General features: G+C 38.4%; 1 protein-coding gene across 1 annotated transcript; it reads right to left on the bottom strand.

Moving 5' to 3' along the window:
• Positions 1–2,861: 2,861 nt before the first annotated feature.
• On the bottom strand, positions 2,862–16,613 carry PLAA (phospholipase A2-activating protein). The gene is made up of 13 exons (XM_010140101.1): positions 16,430–16,613; positions 14,699–14,799; positions 14,491–14,611; positions 13,997–14,164; positions 12,609–12,744; positions 11,943–12,112; positions 10,854–11,011; positions 9,694–9,913; positions 8,556–8,624; positions 7,275–7,346; positions 6,338–6,439; positions 5,043–5,207; positions 2,862–3,579 (listed from the first exon to the last, which is right to left on the bottom strand). The coding sequence occupies exons 1-13, from the start codon at positions 16,599–16,601 to the stop codon at positions 3,014–3,016; spliced, it is 2,220 nt and encodes a 739-aa protein (XP_010138403.1). The 5' UTR covers positions 16,602–16,613; the 3' UTR covers positions 2,862–3,013.
• Positions 16,614–18,333: the final 1,720 nt, after the last annotated feature.

Genomic DNA, 18,333 nt, shown 5'->3' with positions numbered 1-18,333 from the left:
TACAATGAGATGAACAACCTAGCCATAGAATATCCCTTCATCTTTACTCGTTTGAAGCACAGCAGGTGGATGCTAAAGGGGGAGAGCCCTTTTCTGTGCAGCCTGGGATGATATTTATTCCTTACAGGATGGTCCTCAGATGAGATCCCAGTCCCATATTAACAGGCCTCACGTGCGCGCAGAGCAAGAGATACCCTTGGTGGATTTACCCGTCCACGTGTCTCTCCTGAGATTTCAAGGTACCTGGTGTCCTGGTTTGAGTTAGAACAGAGCTCATTCTGTTCAGTGATTTCACTTTTCAGCTCAGTCTCTGCTAACAGCGCTGTCTGAAGTTCGTGGTGTATTTTCACAGAGAGTGTCTGCTCCTAGCAGTGACAGCTCTTGATGTTTACAGTCACTACCAGGGGCTGGTGTGCAGAAAGGCTCTTGCTTAGACTTGCTCCTGTGCTGCACCTGCAGGGAGAAGCGGACAGGACAGGTGACCCTACACTGACCAACAAGGTGTTCCATCCCACAGACGTCATATTTGGCACAAAGCTGAGGGGTCACAAGGGTCAAGCCCTCTTCTTCAATGGCTGGCCTCCAAGTAAGACTCTGTCACTTCTTCTGCCTTTGATCCCAATCCCTGCATTCCTGAATCCAGTTCTGGAATCCAGCTCCTGAATCCGGCTCCCATCTGAATCCAGCCTGGGAACTCCCCAGTGTCCACCCTGCAGCATCAGTGTGGTGAGGGAGATGTGACTGCCCTCAGGGGATTGGTTTTGTCTGTATTTGTCTATATTTCATTTTATAGTTACTGTTTTCATTACAGCATTTTAATTTTGTTTTCCAATCTGTAGATCCCTCTCCCTTATTCCCTTTCTCTTCCTCTGTGGGCAGGGAGAGGGTTTAACAGAGAACAACTGTCATTCATCGACCAGCCGGCCCAGCTCTAACCTTCACCCATCAAAGACAATTTCTGTGGGGATGGAATCCAACGTCCCCCACTCCCTCTGTTCCCTCAGGCAATGCTAAATTCTGGAATGGTCAGATGTTACAGCACCCTGTCGCAGCAGCTCTCCTTCTATCCAACTGTTCCTGGCCTCTTTAAGTGGCCCAACATGTAGTGCTGCGGTCTCCAGATGATGGATTTCTTTCTGTGCCCCATCACTTCCCTGCAAATTTTAAGTGAATTTTGTAGTATCTCTTAATATACCATTTCTTGGAGTTGCCAGAGGATATTTATTAATATAAACTTTAATGCTTGATCTGGGAAATTAGTGACAATTTTCATGGAAAGCTGTAATCTATAACAGAGCAATCCCACAATAACAAAACCAAAATGTTAGATGAGTATAGACTTCTTAAAATAGCACATATACAAACACAGTTTAATGGAACAACATTAAAAAGATAAAGCTTCAAGAACAGTTGTCTAGGAGGCAACCAAAATTCAACAGACAGGCACATTATTTCAACAGACAAGTTTCCTCAAGGTAGCTTCTCAGATGTTTTCCCAGGAAGGGCTTAATCTATTATTAAGCAGTGTAAGTCCTGAATAATCTCTTGGTCAGCCTTATACATGAACCTGCAACGGATCAAATGAGAAAACCCACAACTAAAGTCCATGATCAAAACTGTGAGGGTATGCAGTGAAAGTGTAACAGCACAAGTGCACAGCTAAGGATCCGAGAAACAAAGTTTGCTGGAAGTAATGTAATAGTTCAGACAGTTCAGTTAGATGGAGCAAAAAAAGTTAAAGCTCTTCATCACAAAATCCTTTACATCTAGTGCAGATGAGGCGGACAGATGTCATGTGAAAAGCTCATGTGCCAGAAAAGCTTGCCAATTTTTTTCCCCATGTTTTCCATTCTGTTAGAAAAAGGTAACTTGACCATCTTGACTTTATCTTAATTCTAAACTGAAGTGTATCATTTGCAGAAGTAGTAGAAAATAGCATTCCCTTTTGAGCTGAACATGTTGGACCTGCTGGCATAGCTCTAAAAGTATTGTTTTTCCCTTTCACAGTCACCACAGTTATTACGTTAAAGCTATTTCATAAAACATGACTTCACATTTGTACAGTTTAGAACAGAGTATTTCAGTTGTAAGGGACCTGTAATGAAGTCAAAGAATGTTATTAAGGGCATTGTCCAAACACCTCAAAGAACTGACAGGCTGGGGGCATCAACCATCTCTAGGAAGCTGCTCCATCTGTTCTCTGCACCTGTATTTCTATCCCACTCTTTAAGATGACTTTATTTAAAATCATCTAATATTTTACAACATAAGAGTAAGACACGTGCTATCAGCTGGTGGAGTATTCCCGTCATTTGAAGTTAAAAGTCATGTAAAAGCCTGTGTAGAAGTTCAAGCCGTTTTACAAGCTAAAGATAGTTACTTATCAGTGAAGCACAACATCTATATAGCAGTTAAAGATTCTACCCTCAGAGAGTCACCTAGTTCTAGGTTACAAACAGTAAGAGCCATAAAACAGCCAGGTTTCAAAAAGGAAGTGGAAAAAATTAGGATGGGAAATTAGATGAATGCTGCTTCTTTACCAGGGTATTTGACAAGGGTTAGGATTAACCAATGTTAACTAATAAGCTTGTGAAAAGCACCCTTGAACTTAACAGTTCTCAGGGCCCCTTCTCTGCTGACAAGAAGGACGGTCAAGGAACAGACTCATTGTCCTGAAATGTCAGGGTGGGTGTTGGAGTTGACAGTCACTGAATCTCAGCCATTTCCCACATTTCCATCTAGATGACCTTTAAGTAGAGGTGGTTTGACTTCTTCGTGATCTGTTTTGAACTGAGCTACATCAGAAGGACTTCTTGCAAAGATCCTGTGTGCTACAGACTTCAGAAAAGCAGTCAAATGACAGTGTAAAAGGTTTTATTATTTGCTCTGTGTCTTGCAATAAATCAAATGTAATTCACCCACAGTATTTTCTCAGTTATGGTCTGTCACAAAATATGAACAAAAGCATTTCTTTTGTGCATACACTGGGTCTCCCAAGTGATAAGAAAAACAATTACAGCAGATTAACAACGAACCTACAGCACTCCTTTACTTTAGCTGGTTCTGATACAGAGGCATACTTTTTTATTTGAGAGTCAACTCCAAGAGATTTAGCTAATTGCACAGTAGTTGTATCATCACTGATTAGCGTCCCAAGAGCCACAAGCAGTCTAAAAATGGCTTCAAGATCTTGAACAACTTCCATAACTGTGCTGATTACTGACAAACATTGAGCTTTGCCCTCAATGTCGTTGATTTTATGTAAACATACAGCATAGTTCAAAGTCAGTGTGGCAAGTGCAATGTGGATATTCTTGTTATTGCCCAATCTTGTTTCTATTGCTTGCGTCATTATTTCATCCCTCTGTTCCATCATGAGCTTCTGGCCTGCCTGGCTGACAAAACAATTGCAAAGAGCTCTAAGTGCCAACAGCTGGTTTGCTTGCTTTCCTTTAGGGTTCAGAAATTTAAGAAGAAGGATGATAAATTGTGCGTGATCCTTTTCACCGCAGAAGTTCTCATTCACAGTAGGATGCCTGACAGACAATCTAAGAATGTCTAGGGCTGGAAATACAATATCTATGAAACAAAACAAAAAAGTATTTTAATATTAATCTTGCATTATGTGCAATTGTGCTGGTGAGTTCCTTTCAGATACAGTCCTTCTAAAACCCCTAGCTGTGGAGTAAGTTTCATGCAGAGAGAGATTCAGACAAAGCACAAGTTGTTTGAAATTCATGAGGACAAGTACTGTCAAACCCATTCTAGTAACACTTCAGTTAATCACAAAAAACATAATCCTTGAATTAGGATAAACACAACTTTCCCAAAAGTATTTCCTAAAAGCTGCATTTGGTTACACTGAAGACAAGCACAGAATATGGTAACGAATCCAAGGTCTCCGAAAGCTTCTCTGTGACTTGAACACCCCTACACAGGCAGCATCTCCCTCTGTCCTCATTCCGTATCTTAACAGTTTAGTATAGCTATAAAACTGTTTACAGAAAGAAAAAGGAGAAAAAAAACCTTAGACGACCTTCGATTCTCAGACATAATGTGCAAAGGAAGAAAAAGATATTCTCAACTAAGTGGCTGGAAATCATGGTAAGGGAACTGAACTGAAATTTTGTTCAAGAGTTCCCACATTTCAAATATATCTGGCTTCTTGGGCCTATCATCAGAATCTCATATTTAGAACCAAATCAAAGCTAAACCTGTTTAGCTACTCACTGACCAGGTTTTCCTGCAGATATGCAGAATCTTGAGAATTAATGCTTTGTACAATATAGAGAGTCTGAAAGGTATGATAACATTAGCCATCACCAGCTTCTAGCTGTGCAAAATATCATTTAAGTGATGTTATTTAATAAACATGAATTTTTATAACAAAATTCTTCCCATTAATAACTCAACTGCAATTTCAAGCAAGCAGTTCATTTCAACTGCACGTTTAAATATTTGTACATGCAATGTATCTTTTTTCCAGAATGTGTAGTAACAACCAAAACAGCCTTTCCAATCCACCAGTGCTGACAATAATACATTATTGAATGAAATCACCGCCACTTGAATTCATTCAGAATGTCATTTCAGTAATGCAATTCTGACCACATATCCTAGTTTCAGTAACTTCTTTTCTTCCATATTAAACAGGAGCTAGTTTTGACATTTTTTATCTCCCTAATTTCACCTCTCATTTCACAACAACTTAGGACTCCAACACCCACCTCTTTGCTGTATTTCTATACAAACTATACGCTTCTTTCTTGAGGATGGTCCTGCTAATGAAATAACCACCATGGTGTTTATATGAAACTTCTCCACTATGTTTACTGTTGTGCCAACAACAAAACCTGACAACCTATTACCAATTTCGCAATTCATGCCTCTGCCCCTGCTACTGATTGGTGCTAGCAGCATCTCTTTATCATCTCCTGGTTTCTACTTGGGTTATAAACTCTTTGGGACAGACTCTGTGTAACAAGACTTTTGGTTCATGGCGAAAGATTGATGATAGTACAAAAAAAATTGTAGGGGTCTACCTTCTGGCCAGTTAATTGCTCTCCATAAAGTCTGAAGTTGCTGTGCTGTAGGTTTTTCTGCAGAGGTGTTACATGTTGCAGACAGTAACTTCTCTAGGATTATCAAGTCATCTTCTGTAAGCTTATGTTCTTCAGCTGCAGAGCCATTAAGTTCCTTTAATTTGCCTGTAAGACCAATAGAAGAGGCATGGCTTTCTGACATTATACCTTCACAAATCTGGATCTTGAATGAAATACTACAAGAGCACTTTACAAACAAGTTACAACCATTGTAATTATTCTGAGGGTTTTTAGATTTTTAAACATTACTTTTTTCAGTTTCATCACCTTCTATTTTTGAGCTTTTAATCATCACAGTGATTGCTACTATTAGGCCCTCTAATATTTGCAAAACAAATATTCAGAATTAACATCTTGTTCACATACAGGCAGAAACGCAGAAAAGAATCACAAGGCCATTAGTTTTTGTAAGTGAAATATGATTCCTTTTTTGCTCTTTTCTATTCTTAGGTAGTAAAACAACAAACTCTACATTCTTAGTGTGGCCACAGTTTTTGTATTTTTACTTATAGACCTTATGCAAAATATGATTGCACCATGTCCTATATTCAATTTTCAATGTTATTCAAAAACTGAAGTATCAGAAAAATTATTTTAATGTACAGCATTTTGCTTAAAATCTATTTAGCATTAAGCACCTGCCCATTGTGGTTCTTCCAGAACTTAAGAGGGCCATGTCAGTTAAAACACAGCATTACATTAGCACACCCCTAAGTTTTACAATATGTATAAAAATCAACCGAAGGCCTCTCATGAAAAAAAGACATACAGCTATTAAATCAATCCCAGTTCAGCCGTAATATTTACAAGTGTATTAAACCATGCACTTTTAGAAATTTTACTGTAAAATCTGTGCAAAACCAAAAGGAGACTAAATCTATTTACTAGTGACAACCTCCAGAAAAAAAATTCCAGTTTGTGAATCCCTCATCTTCTCCCTGAAAAAACGAATACCAGAGCACAAAAAAATTCAGGGAAACAGGGCCAGGCTAACTGAAGATTGACTGATATTTTTAAACAGAATATGAAACATGAGCAATACGAAGAATACTGCAGACAGAATACTGCAAACAGAAGGCCCTAGGGAGAGCTTGATGAGCTTCAGAAGCGGACCTATGTGAACCAGACACGGTAGGAAGGCTATGGGAAATCACTTAGCTTTCTGAAGAGATTGAAAGTGGAGATACTTCACAAAAATAAGAAAATAAAAACATCTCTGAAATTAAAACACTGACCCAGTATCTGCGTAGGATTGGCCTGGTCAAAAGTCACAGCATCCTTCTTCGGAAAATAGATATTTTCAACTTTAGCTGCAGCTGACTGGTAGGCGCCCATTCCTACATAAAGGAAATACTAACAGTTCAACAGTTGACCAAAGTGTCTGACATAGAACAACATCCTGTCAATAAGCCTCCCTGCTGGACATTACTCAGGAAAGTATCTTTAAAAAAACCTCAATGCTTATGCAAATAGTTGCTGTTTCTTATGTTATATTTGGGGTTAAAGTTTAACACGGTATCTTCAGAAACCACTCTCCCCCATGTGAAAATTTACCATACCAGTGATTTATGAATTACATGAACTAAATATGCGGTCCTAAATACATACAGGAATGGGTATTACAGTTAAGACAAGAAAATGGCACAGGTCATTTTAGAATAAAGATCCCTCCTGCCCCCAAAATACTATCTTTTGATTATTTCCACAATTAAGAGACTAAGTTTATTATATACTCGAAGATTTGCAGATATAATCAAGTTATACCACATGCAATAGTAGCTTGAAAGATCTTTAGAAAAAAAAGAGCATGAAAAGCTCTAATCAGAACCTGTAATGATTTCCTAGAATCACAGTGAATCAGTGGCTGATACGGTGTAATTTCCACTAACTACTTGTATCAGCTTCTTTGATTAACAGCATAACTAGTAAGAAACCAAAAATCCCATCAAAACCAGATTACTATCATATATTACAAAGCTTCTCTGCACAACTCTTGTGTGTAGAGGAAGGCTGTTATTCCTATTTTCTAGATAATTACCAGAGCATAAGCAGCTTTAATCTGCTCATTATCTTTAGTTAAGTGTACGTTCGCATGAATACAGAATCCAAGTCAAAGGAAAGACCGAAGCAAAAGATCAGGGATGCTTTTCATTGGCAGGCATTATTTCTTACCTGTATACAGATCATCCCCACTCCCTGGAACTACTGCATTTAATGCTGAACCAGGAACATAGCGACCAGCACCTGAATGGAGACATTAGGCTTTTTAAACACCACCACTAGCAAAGAGGTGATGTATACCTCTACTTACTCATTTCCAAGTATCACTGTTAAAAGTGTTATTTTGCACTAAAGGAATAAATAAGTCTTCAACACTTCCTGAAACTTAAGGAGTAAATCTATGCATATATATGGGGGTGGTGCTGGTGGTGATGATAGCATTCACAAGCTAAGTCATCCATGGCTGGGAGACATTTTGGCACAGCCTCTGGCACCCACCAGTGCAAAGGTCCTCAGCACAGCAGATACCTTATATGAGACAAGCTCCAGGCAGGGCACTGCTGCCCAGGCCTGGCCTCTCTCTGTGCCTGGGGCCAGCAGTGGCCTTTTCTGTCACACGCGGACTAAGGCCTCAAGTGAAGGAACTGCAGGGTCTTTGCAGCTGCAGAGACCACAGCCTGAGCCACACAAAGAAAGGGAGGAGAGACAGCTGGAGACAACAGCAGAACAGGAACAGAGGACTGTCAAGATGGGGAAGGTTGAAGGCTGTGGGTTTTGGCAACAGCATGAAGGCTTCTACTCCACCTGTAGATCTGCAGCTGCAGAAAAGGCACAGTGCTCTGGCACCGGTGAGGGCAAACATCCAACAGGGGACGTGCACCAGCGCCAGCTGAGACTGCACCTCAAAACGGGAAAGGCAAGCAGTAGTGATGGAAGGCTTCCTGTAGGGCTATCCCTGCAGAGGGTATGGTGGCACTTGTTTACTAACATGACCTGGTATCTTGGGAAGTTGGTGTTTGTTGGAAGACAGGATGCTGCTGGGTGATTTCCAAGGTTTGCCTGGCCTTCTCAGTATTACCCTGCTACTCTTCCCCACGGGCATGCATCAATGTTATTGCCAAGGAAGTCCTGGAGACTATCTGGAGTGGCCATGCGTATGAGAGTTTGAAGTAAATATAAACTTTAAGACCTTACTCCTCAGCTGTAGAGGACAAAGTGACTTGAGGCAGACTAGACAGCACAGGGCTCTCCTCTACTAATCAGTAGTAGATTCCACAGTGGTGGAATCCGCCTTATCACTCTGTCCCACACTACTGCTCCAAATGGAGAACTGCAAGAAGCAGTGGCCTGGAGCCAAACACTGAATGCAGCTGAATAAAATACACATCTTAAATATATGATAAAATACACATCTTAGATGCTAGTAAGACAAGATTATGAATTTTACATTACCTGTAAATGGATCTGCTGCAGGTATTGTACTTGATCCAGATGAAGAGCCTGGAACATAACGTCCAGCACCTAGTGAAACAGTAAGAAAAACAATGACTACTATACACTGCTTGATGTTATTAAAATGTCAATACTTTTCAGACAGAAGCAGCTAAAAAATAAAGCCAAACATCAAATGTATCTTATTGTTTATTGTGGTGTTATAAGAAATCTGATCCTATCCAAACAGAAGTCCACTGATGCTGAACAAATTCTTACTAACTATTTGAGAGTCAGGAATTTGTTTTCTGGGGCACAGTCAAATCAGAAGTATATGCGTAAATTCAGATGACTGCAGCAGTGTGAGCTACATCTAAACCTGATTAGCCTGTATTATCATTTCTAGTTCATTGCAAACAAAGGTTTAGCTCAATTATTTTAATGACGTTTTATTCCTAACTTCCTATTTGTGAAACTAGTGGAAATATGAGTGGTTTATCTTATAAATATGGTAATGTAATGTGATTAACATAGCTCAGCTTATGAGTAGTTAGCATGTTCTCCTTCCATTTCCTACTGAAAAGGAGTAATTTATGTATTTCACTCAGATTCTGTTAATTCTCTAGCTAAATTTTGGAATTTTATAATTGCCTTAGCAGCACGTGGCCACTTCTTAGAGTAGTATGAAAAGTGGAGTTTTCTTCCACTGGAAAAAAACAAAGACGAGATTGAAAAATACAACTGGTTTGATTACAATTTTCTTCAAGATTTGTTTTGACAAATGCTTCCTAAGTTTGTCAAGTTTTCATATTTTTCTTGTCAGATCTACCTGTGCCTTGCTCTCAGCCACTTGAGGACAAAAACATCCTGTACAAGAAGTATAGGAGCTATAACACTGAAGTCTGCCTGAGTGGTAATCCACAGTGAGGTGGATTGCAGACTGACTGAATGGCCTTGCCCAGAGGGTGGTCATCACTGGCACAACATCTGCCTGGAAGCCCGTCACTAGTGGTGTACCCAAGGGGTCGGTACTGCATCCAGTCTTGTTCAACATCTTCATTAATGATTTGGAACATGGGTCAGAGTGCACCTTCAGCGAGTTTACTGACGACACAAAACTGGGAGGAGTGGCTGATGTCATCAAGTTTAAAATTTTTACCTGTAAATGGATCTGAAAATTCATCACTTGTATTCAACAGCGTTTGCCCCTTAGTGTTGTCCATAATAAACTTGGCCACCTGATCCAGAAACATAGGATTTAGATCATTCTTTTGCAGGAAGTTGTATGCAGTCAGCCAAGGATCATCAGTGACGTTATATGGCAGTTTGTAGGAAGGCCCACTTTCATTTACATCAATAGTGAAAACATAGTCATACTCCTTTAAGCAGAATAAAAATAATAACAAATTAGAAGTCTGTCAGCACTTTTTATACAAGCGTGTATCAAATGCAGATTAATAATGGCCCAGGGCTAAGCCTGAAACCCTTACCACCACCACTTGCAGACTGTATCAGTAACACTATCTCACACAGGCTGCAAGTAAAAAATACTTAAACCATACCCTGTGTTTTCCTGAATTCCGTCCCAAGAAGAGCAGTCTAAACAAGGTACTGTGATAATGTCTGCATGCAGGTACAATACAAGGTAACAGGTGCATCAGGTAACTCTCATGGACAGCTCTAGGTGCCTGCAGAGCTACAGGGCACTCGTATGCCTCAAAACTTCAGGCTTTAAAAGCACATTTCTCCTACTAGAAAACAACAAATTGCTACAGTTTCTGTAAACTGTGTGTGAGAAAATTCTCTCAAAGGTATTCCTTCTGTTGTGGCACTAGACAGAGACTGTTTTGTGTACATCTCAGTAAAGGAAACTTCTCAGCTTACCTGTCTTTAGGTTCAAAACTTACTACAGAAAAGGGGTACAGAAAGCCTGCTACCTAATATTTTAGGTGAGCCTTGCATTACAAATTATATGGTTCACTTCATTTGGAAAGGAAGATAAAACTAACTTTTCAAGGTATTATCAATACATACTAGAGAACCTGTAAGTCCTCTACTAATAGACTACTTTTCTCCAAAATAATTTGTCTCCATTGGCTCGCACGTTTACAAAATGTGTTTCAAAAGTAAATAAAGCAAGTAGTACTTATTTATACTTCTGCCTCTGAGTTTTAATACATCAAAGAAAACAAAAGAAGTATCAAGAAATACCTGCTTTCTAACTTATGTTTTATTTAAGCAAAAACTGCAATAAATTTTTAGTGGGAAATCAAACATTTTACTCAGGAAGGAATAAAATCAATTACAGTTTGCATATACCTTTCCTTCAAATAAAACCTTTCCAGATGTTTGTTGTGTGGCTCCAGAAGAACCAACAACATCGCCAATCTTTATCCATCTTCCTTCACTAACACTCCACTGATATGCTTCTACTTTTCCATTATCTTTAATAAGCCGTGTCTGTCCATCTCTTGTTCCTGTAGACAGGAGGGTTTAAGCGTTTGAACAAATTTAAGAATACGATTTACTTTAGGAGCAAATAATATCTCCAAACAGCTCTCAGATTTAAAGCTGAAAAGATAGTTCCCAACATCTAAAGTCACAGCACATGAAGTAACTGGATACTGCACTTCACAACAAGAATACCAAAAATCTCAAGAACAGCATTTCACAATTACAGTAATGGTATCTGCACCCAGACTAGAGCCGGAAAAGCAATCCTTAAGTGCAATATTTCAAAAGCTTCTCATTTTCCCAGGGAAATGACAATCAAGAAAGGTCACGTTCTCCCATGGTCTAACAAGACAGAAAGCTTCCTATGGTTTTAAGATTTATACCACTTGTTGATCAGAGACAAGGGCTGAGGTCACTGGTTACTTTGCCTTGGAAAAAAGTATCTGCCTATTTATGAGTAATCTTAACTACCATTACATTCTCAGTAATTTCCTGATTACTTGGAAAGCGTGAATTGAGTCAAACACGACAAACTATTTTTCAAACCAAAAGCTAAAGGAGAAAATTTGCATCTACTTTTATCTTAGGAAAATGAATTCCACATTTGGTAGTCATTTTGCAAAATACAAATTTATGAACTGTCTCTCATTCCACTGGCACAGCTGGCCTAACAGATCCAAAACATCTCAAACACACTGCGGCATCCTTTTTGTAAATTGTTTCATGAAAGAAATACTTTTTACCTTTATAGTCTAAAAAAAAAAAATATATCTATCTACTTATACTGGAGTCCTGTCTCCAGAATCAATAAAAGGATAGTAGAGGAAAATTAAACTGTTTTCTTCAGCAACTCTATAGAAAGTAATCAAAGCCTTAATTTTGGAAACTATAAACACCTCCGAACTAAGACATGGAGGCACCACTAACATGATAGAAGTACAGTAACTAACTTACCAGGATCCTTAAGATGTTCTCTTCCAGGAAGGTCATCAGCATTAATATCTCCTAAATCACCAGTCTTTGGGTCAATGGATGCTTGCGAAAGCTCATTTTCAAAAGCTTGAATCTCCTCAGGACTTGCTGTACGTTCCAAAGACTCTGTAAACACTCTAATAATTCCATCACTGAATGGAAAGAAAACATTCAAAGAGAAACACTATTTTAATGTCAAAATGATTACATACATTCTAATGGTGACTTCAGTGTCATGAGAAACCATCATTACTTCTAACAATTCCTCCCAATCATTTTTTGAAAGGAATGTGCTCTCATAAATAAACTTCCACAGAAAGACTTAAGCAGGTAACCCAATCTGTAGTATACTTCCAAAATCAAGGTAGGATATGCCTGTCAAAAAGGTTCTTTACACAGTACTTCTAAGTCCACTCTCAGTTTATTCATGGTTTACCACATTCCCAAGGAACTCACTCTACCTCTGTGATTCATGTAACAATGACTTTTCGGATGAAGTATAACAGGTTTCAATTTAATCCCCAATCACATTTTGATGGCTGTATTTTTAAATATAGTTGAAATTGATGTACAAAGGGACACCTGCAGTTTCATCAAGGCTTTGCAGACTCAGATCTAAAAAATACACTGAGAGTAAAACCTGGATACCTTGCACCAACTACGATGTCACCATTGTCTAAGACACAGCAGCACCATACAGACTGAGCTGGGAGTCTGATTGTTTGAGCACATTCTCCTTGTTTCCAGATTCTAAGAGATCTATCCTCTCCAGTAGTTACAAAATCTGAAAAGGAAAAAAGTATAAAAACATTTAAAATATTTTTAGTGTACTGTGACATTAGATACCAAATTGCAGAATGGCATCTAAAATTAGAACAGTAAAAGAACCTTTCTACAATATACTACCTATCTGCAGAAAAGAGCTAAAGAAAGCTACTGCATAGTTGTCTTCTCACAAAAAAAAAGTGCATAGACTGTGGACTAAGCAGCCAGCCAGAATGAACTTACGCTCAAGACAAAAGACCCCTTCTTCCCTTCAAGAGTTTAAATAAAGAACTTTGAACAATTTTGTAACCATCACTGTTTTATCTTCTACTATATTTGCATAATCTCACAACTGTTTCAAATTAAGATTTTTGCAAGGTAGGCACTGCTTTTAAGAAACATGCAGAGTCTCTAACGTCTATAAACTCTTTGCCCTCGTTTTGGCTGAGATTGAGTTAATATTCTTTCTAGACACTGTTGTGTTTTGGATTTAGCGTGAGAATAATGTTGATAGCAATTACTAAAACATCAGTGTGTTAAGTATTGCTTCTCCTAAATTAAAAATATTTCAGTTTCCCACACCCTGCCGGTGAGCAGGTGCACAAGAAGCCAGGAGGGAGCATGGCCTGGCTGGTGTTAAACCAAAACAGTCCTCAGCAAGGAATTTTAAGGCACAAGAGATTTACAGCATACACATCCGCTAATATATGCGCACTTTACCCGTTGAACAAACAAGTGTGCAAGTGTCCCATACACCACACAAAGGTCACTGAGTTCGAACTTCTCAACTGTCTGCAACAGTTAGTTCTGAACCTCCGAATCTCTAACTCTGAAAACAAATGCAGTTAAGCCCCGCACGTAAAATTCTTGAACTATTTATAATGTACTTTGAAAACTTTCTGTGGAATTATCTACATTTACATTATCTCAAACCGGCAAGCCACACACATTACCATTTTAGTACTCTGCAACAGCGCTGAAATACAGGTGGCAACCTAGATGATAGTTTTGCTCATTGCTTTGCCAAAATTTTACTTAAGCCTTACTGTAAGGCCTAACCCAGGACCTTTAATTTCACCCATTGCCAGAGCAATTCTGCCAGTGGTGTGATCTGGAGACAACCACAATATTTTTTAAAAATTACTTACACTGAAGAAAAGAAGTAAATTAAACACTACTTGAGTTCTTTAGCTGTGGCAGAACCACAGAATGCCCACTTTGGCATCTTACTTTGGAAGAATGCTGGGTAATAGTCACAAAAAAAATCATACCTTTACATTGTGGGAAGACAGAAATGCTGTATATGTAATTTGTATGTCCATAATACACCTGCACACACTCGCCAGAGATCTGCCATCTTCGAACACTAGCATCATTAGCACAGGAAAGGAATTCCACTTCACTGAGAATAGCTAAACCTCTCACACAATCTTCATGTCCTTAATAAAAGAAAGGAAAACCTTCAAAGCAGCTTTTCTTTCCATTAGCAGCAGCACACCATTCCTATTTAGCTCACATCTAAATCCTGCCAACCAATGTTCATTATGGCAGCAGTTTAAAAAAAAAAAAAAAATTAATTGCTCACTGTTCTCTGAAAAAAAAAATATTTTAAAAATTATGTGATTTCTGGCATAGAACTTGAGAGACTTTAAAAATCCTGCCTAAAGATTGTTCAATTTATCTACAGTTTTGTGGGGGTTTAATTTTCTTCGTTTTTAAAAGAGCACATAACCTTGACAAAATCACCAACTGCAGCAATATTTACCAGTGAATGTTCTTTCACATCTGCCTGCTTTCCACAGCTTAATAGTTTTGTCAGCTGAACCAGTCAACATTAATCCCTGTTCAGGCAGTATTTTCACTGCCCATATTGCAGCTGTGTGTCCCTACAAAAAAAAAAACCAAAACATTGTTAGACTTGTCAGAAACTATTTCAGAGTATCTAGTTCATATTCATGTAGAGTACTTCATACCTTTAATGTCATCATACATCTGTCATTCAACCAGACTTTGGCTGTTGTATCCCATGATCCACTTAATAAAGTGCCGAATTTCCCAGACGAAAGGCTGCAAACTGGAATGAACATTCAAATCAGCATTGACAAGTTTCCTGAATGCCACCAATCTTATGCCAGCAATTTAGGGAGATTTATTTAAGTAAATTTACTTGGTATTAGTAGCATATTTAGTGTTGAAGAGTCTGGGAAAGAATTAAATGGAACTCAAGAGGCACTGCATCTTTTTGCCATTCATATTTTTAGATTTCTCTTAGTACCAGACCTCTTCTCCTCAGACTAGAATATGTTGAGAAGCAGGTAACTAGGTAACTAGTCAAGACACAGAATTAATGCAAAGGTTTAGTTCTAAGATTACAGAGAAAGCCAAGATTTCATCAACGTGTATTTACACCCTCAAGAAACCAGATTTCGCACAAAAAATACTTAGCTCATCTTCTTGGAAGGCAAAATACTCTATATTAAGAAATTGTAGTGACATTGAAAGACTTAGCAAAATTGTAATCTGCAAATGTATACACAAGTATAAAACTGAGGAAACACATGCTACTAAGGCTTACTAATAAGTCTACAAAAAGAGCTACATCATAAACAAGAGCGCCCTGCCTAATCGTTCATAAAAGGAAAGTATGGCCTTATGTTTCTGGCTTCTAGGACTCCACAGTGAGAACTGAACAGTGTTCTATCCTCATCACTCATCATGAACCTACTTTTTCCTCACTTTAAAACAGATTTTACAAATAATGTAATTTTACACCTCATCCCTTTTTATACCCCTGGAGGGCATATGTCACATGTTATTTTTAACTACTCATCCATCCCAGGTTTCTGATAAAGTACATAAGCTATTCCATGCCTCCTTACACAGTGACATTATTTCCTCTCTTTCTCAGAGAAAGCCAAGAGGTTTGTAATATAAAAATAAATTTTAGGCACTGTTTAACAGTCCAGGGTAATTTCAAACTGGTCTGTCTCCCCAACCACACTTTAACACACTTCAAAAAGTCCCCAGAGCCGCAAGACTTGAAATGTTTGACATCCTGTAATTACATGATTAGGCTGTTCAAAGGTCTATTAAACACTAGATCAGCTCATGAAAAGAAAAACTTAGTATATCAATATGAAAAATGGCTGAATCTCTTACTATATAGCTCAAAACAAAGTACAGAAAGTTGGTTTAATATGTCACAGGTTACACTGACCTGACTAAAGAGAGGCAACATTCCTTCAGTCAACTTTTAGTCTTTACTATGTATTTAAAGCATCAATTATTTTTAGATCCCCATCTAGGTAATGACATGGGCCATGAAAGTTTGTTTATTTGGGAAGCTGACTTTTCTACTTCTATCAACTTTGATATCAAAAGCAACCTTAACACATGGAGAACTAAATTAACTGCTTCTTAAAAATGCAACTCTTGGCAAAAGGGTAAACGTTTGGTAAATTGCCATGTGTTCACACATACAGTAAAAGCTCAAGCATTCACCGGCATAAACTTGGAAGCCTTTGCAATGAACTGTTGCTGCGTGAACATTCATTATAAAGTCCTATTTGCAAAGGCCGTAATTAGTTCGCTATATTTAATTACAAAGAAATAAAAATTGAGGTTTATAAATTCAACTCATTTTCCTCTCTAACAGATCACATTAACTTTTATGGAACAAGCTCTAAAATAAAGTTAATACGTACCTGTGTTCTTATGACCCTTAAGGACGTAAAGAGGAGCTGGGTTGTCAACTGTGAAAATGCAAATATTATGATCATTGCCACCAGTTGCAATCAGCCCACGAGGATAGAGGTCATTTGGAGGTATGATGCACACACAAGATACAAAATTTGAGTGGCCACTCATACAGTGCATTTCAGTAAAACCCCTGTTAAGACTAAACATATATGATAATCAGTTCAGAGTCATGACAGAAACAGAATTTATTTGAGGCACTGAATTACAAAGAAGTAATTGAATTAATAACTATGCTCTACATGTGCTGAATTGGATGACCTAGAAAGAATAAAAAAATAAGAGAAAAATTATTTCCCAGCATTCTAACCCAGTAAGCAGTATTTAAAGCTTTCCACTTATTTTTCGGTAGGCCTGTAACGGTAGGCCTGTAAGGACGTAGTTTTGGCTTTCCTTTGGCGTGTCTCTCACTGGCAAACATTATGCCCAGTTTGATCACAAGTAGTTACAGTTTGCCTTTATGATGTCTTTTGCGGTCTCAAGACTCAAATATGTATCCCAATACACCCTAAAATAACAGAGCATGTAAATGAAGCAAGTTTACTGCCTGCCAAATCTACTTACTGCCTCTTAATTAGTCATACTGTAGAGGTTTAATATGCAAATAGTATAACTGACTCAAGTGGCACCCTTCTTTCTTCACTGTGATCCAGCCTCAATAGTTACAGCACTAACTGGAAAAAGCTACTTACCCCCACGGAACAAATGTGTGGACTGTGGTGGTGTTTGGTTGGTTTGAGGTTTCTTTTTTCCTTTCTGTGTTTGTGTCCTGTCTTTCCCTTTCCCACCCCCCCAGAAAACTCATTACACTCTGTCATTCTTCACACCACAACGCCTCAAAAGCTTAGAATAGGTAGGGAGATCACGATTCTCTCCTAAATTGTCTTCTCTGCTAAAGGTACAGAAAACAAATGAAAATTTAAATAACAATACTAACATTCAGCAGTTTGCTTACCCTCCAAATCCTACCTACTATAATCCCAGAGTCTTCAAAGCACAGTGAAATAATAATCACCAATGCTATGACTTTGCATAAGTTACTAAGGTCTTTCTCACAACCCTCAAAAATTATGGGTTAGAATTTGATTTCCTTTCCTGCAACAGATTACCATGCAATTTCCCAAGTTCTTTCCTTTGTGATTAGAGTTTTAACAAGACACACTCAATGAGAATAGTCTTCCTCCCTCTCAATTACAGAGCTAGAAATCAATTTAAACACAATCAGGCAAATTTGCCAATTATCTCTGTTTCACTGGAAAGAATATCCATGCCTCGCAACTTCAGAATGCAGTTCACAACTTGAAACTATAGGTAGGTGGCTTTTTTCCCCTGTGTCTCCACCATCTCCTACTCACACTGCTTAGCAGTATCTCTTCTGGTCACAATTCATTGAGTGAATTCTCTAAGCCACATCCAGTAGGAGACAGCATAAGTATCAGAGAAAATAGTGTGGCTTTTCTTTTCCATTGTCTTTATGGATTTAGCTACTGTGCAGTTTTTTGCTTAATATTCTATTCTGTGTTCAAAGAAATATGCTCATTAGGGGCAAGAAAAGAGTTTTTAAAAAATACTCAAAGCCTTACTGTCAAAAATGCAGCATGGTTACTTTGCAGGATTACTGTGGTACTGAATACCAAGAGGTGGAAACAACACTAATGCCACCTCTAAAAAAGATGCCCAGATTTACAGACATCATTAAGATCTTCAGAGCATACTAAAACCACCAACATCCAGTTAACTGCTCGAGTAAATACACCTGCTCCAAAAGCAGGCATGCAAGCAATAATGCCTCAGCCATTCGCAGAGGCATCAAAACGCCTCCAGCGAACTGAAGCCCAGCGCCACAAAGCCC

The sequence above is a fragment of the Buceros rhinoceros genome, unplaced genomic scaffold (genome assembly GCF_000710305.1).
Source record: "Buceros rhinoceros silvestris isolate BGI_N320 unplaced genomic scaffold, ASM71030v1 scaffold5647, whole genome shotgun sequence".
Taxonomy (NCBI): Eukaryota; Metazoa; Chordata; class Aves; order Bucerotiformes; family Bucerotidae; genus Buceros; species Buceros rhinoceros.
This window is presented reverse-complemented; position numbering and strand designations above follow the sequence as displayed.

What these genes read in the sequence shown, in the direction of transcription:
- PLAA (XM_010140101.1), bottom strand. Translation starts at nt 16,601, where the DNA reads ATGCACTGTATGAGTGGCCACTCAAATTTTGTATCTTGTGTGTGCATC. An exon ending in ATGTGAAAGAACATTCACTG is followed by an intron (nt 14,165 to 14,490) that starts GTAAATATTGCT and finishes TCTTTTATTAAG; the next exon opens with GACATGAAGATTGTGTGAGA. An exon ending in CAATCCTACGCAGATACTGG is followed by an intron (nt 5,208 to 6,337) that starts GTCAGTGTTTTA and finishes TTGGTCTTACAG; the next exon opens with GCAAATTAAAGGAACTTAAT.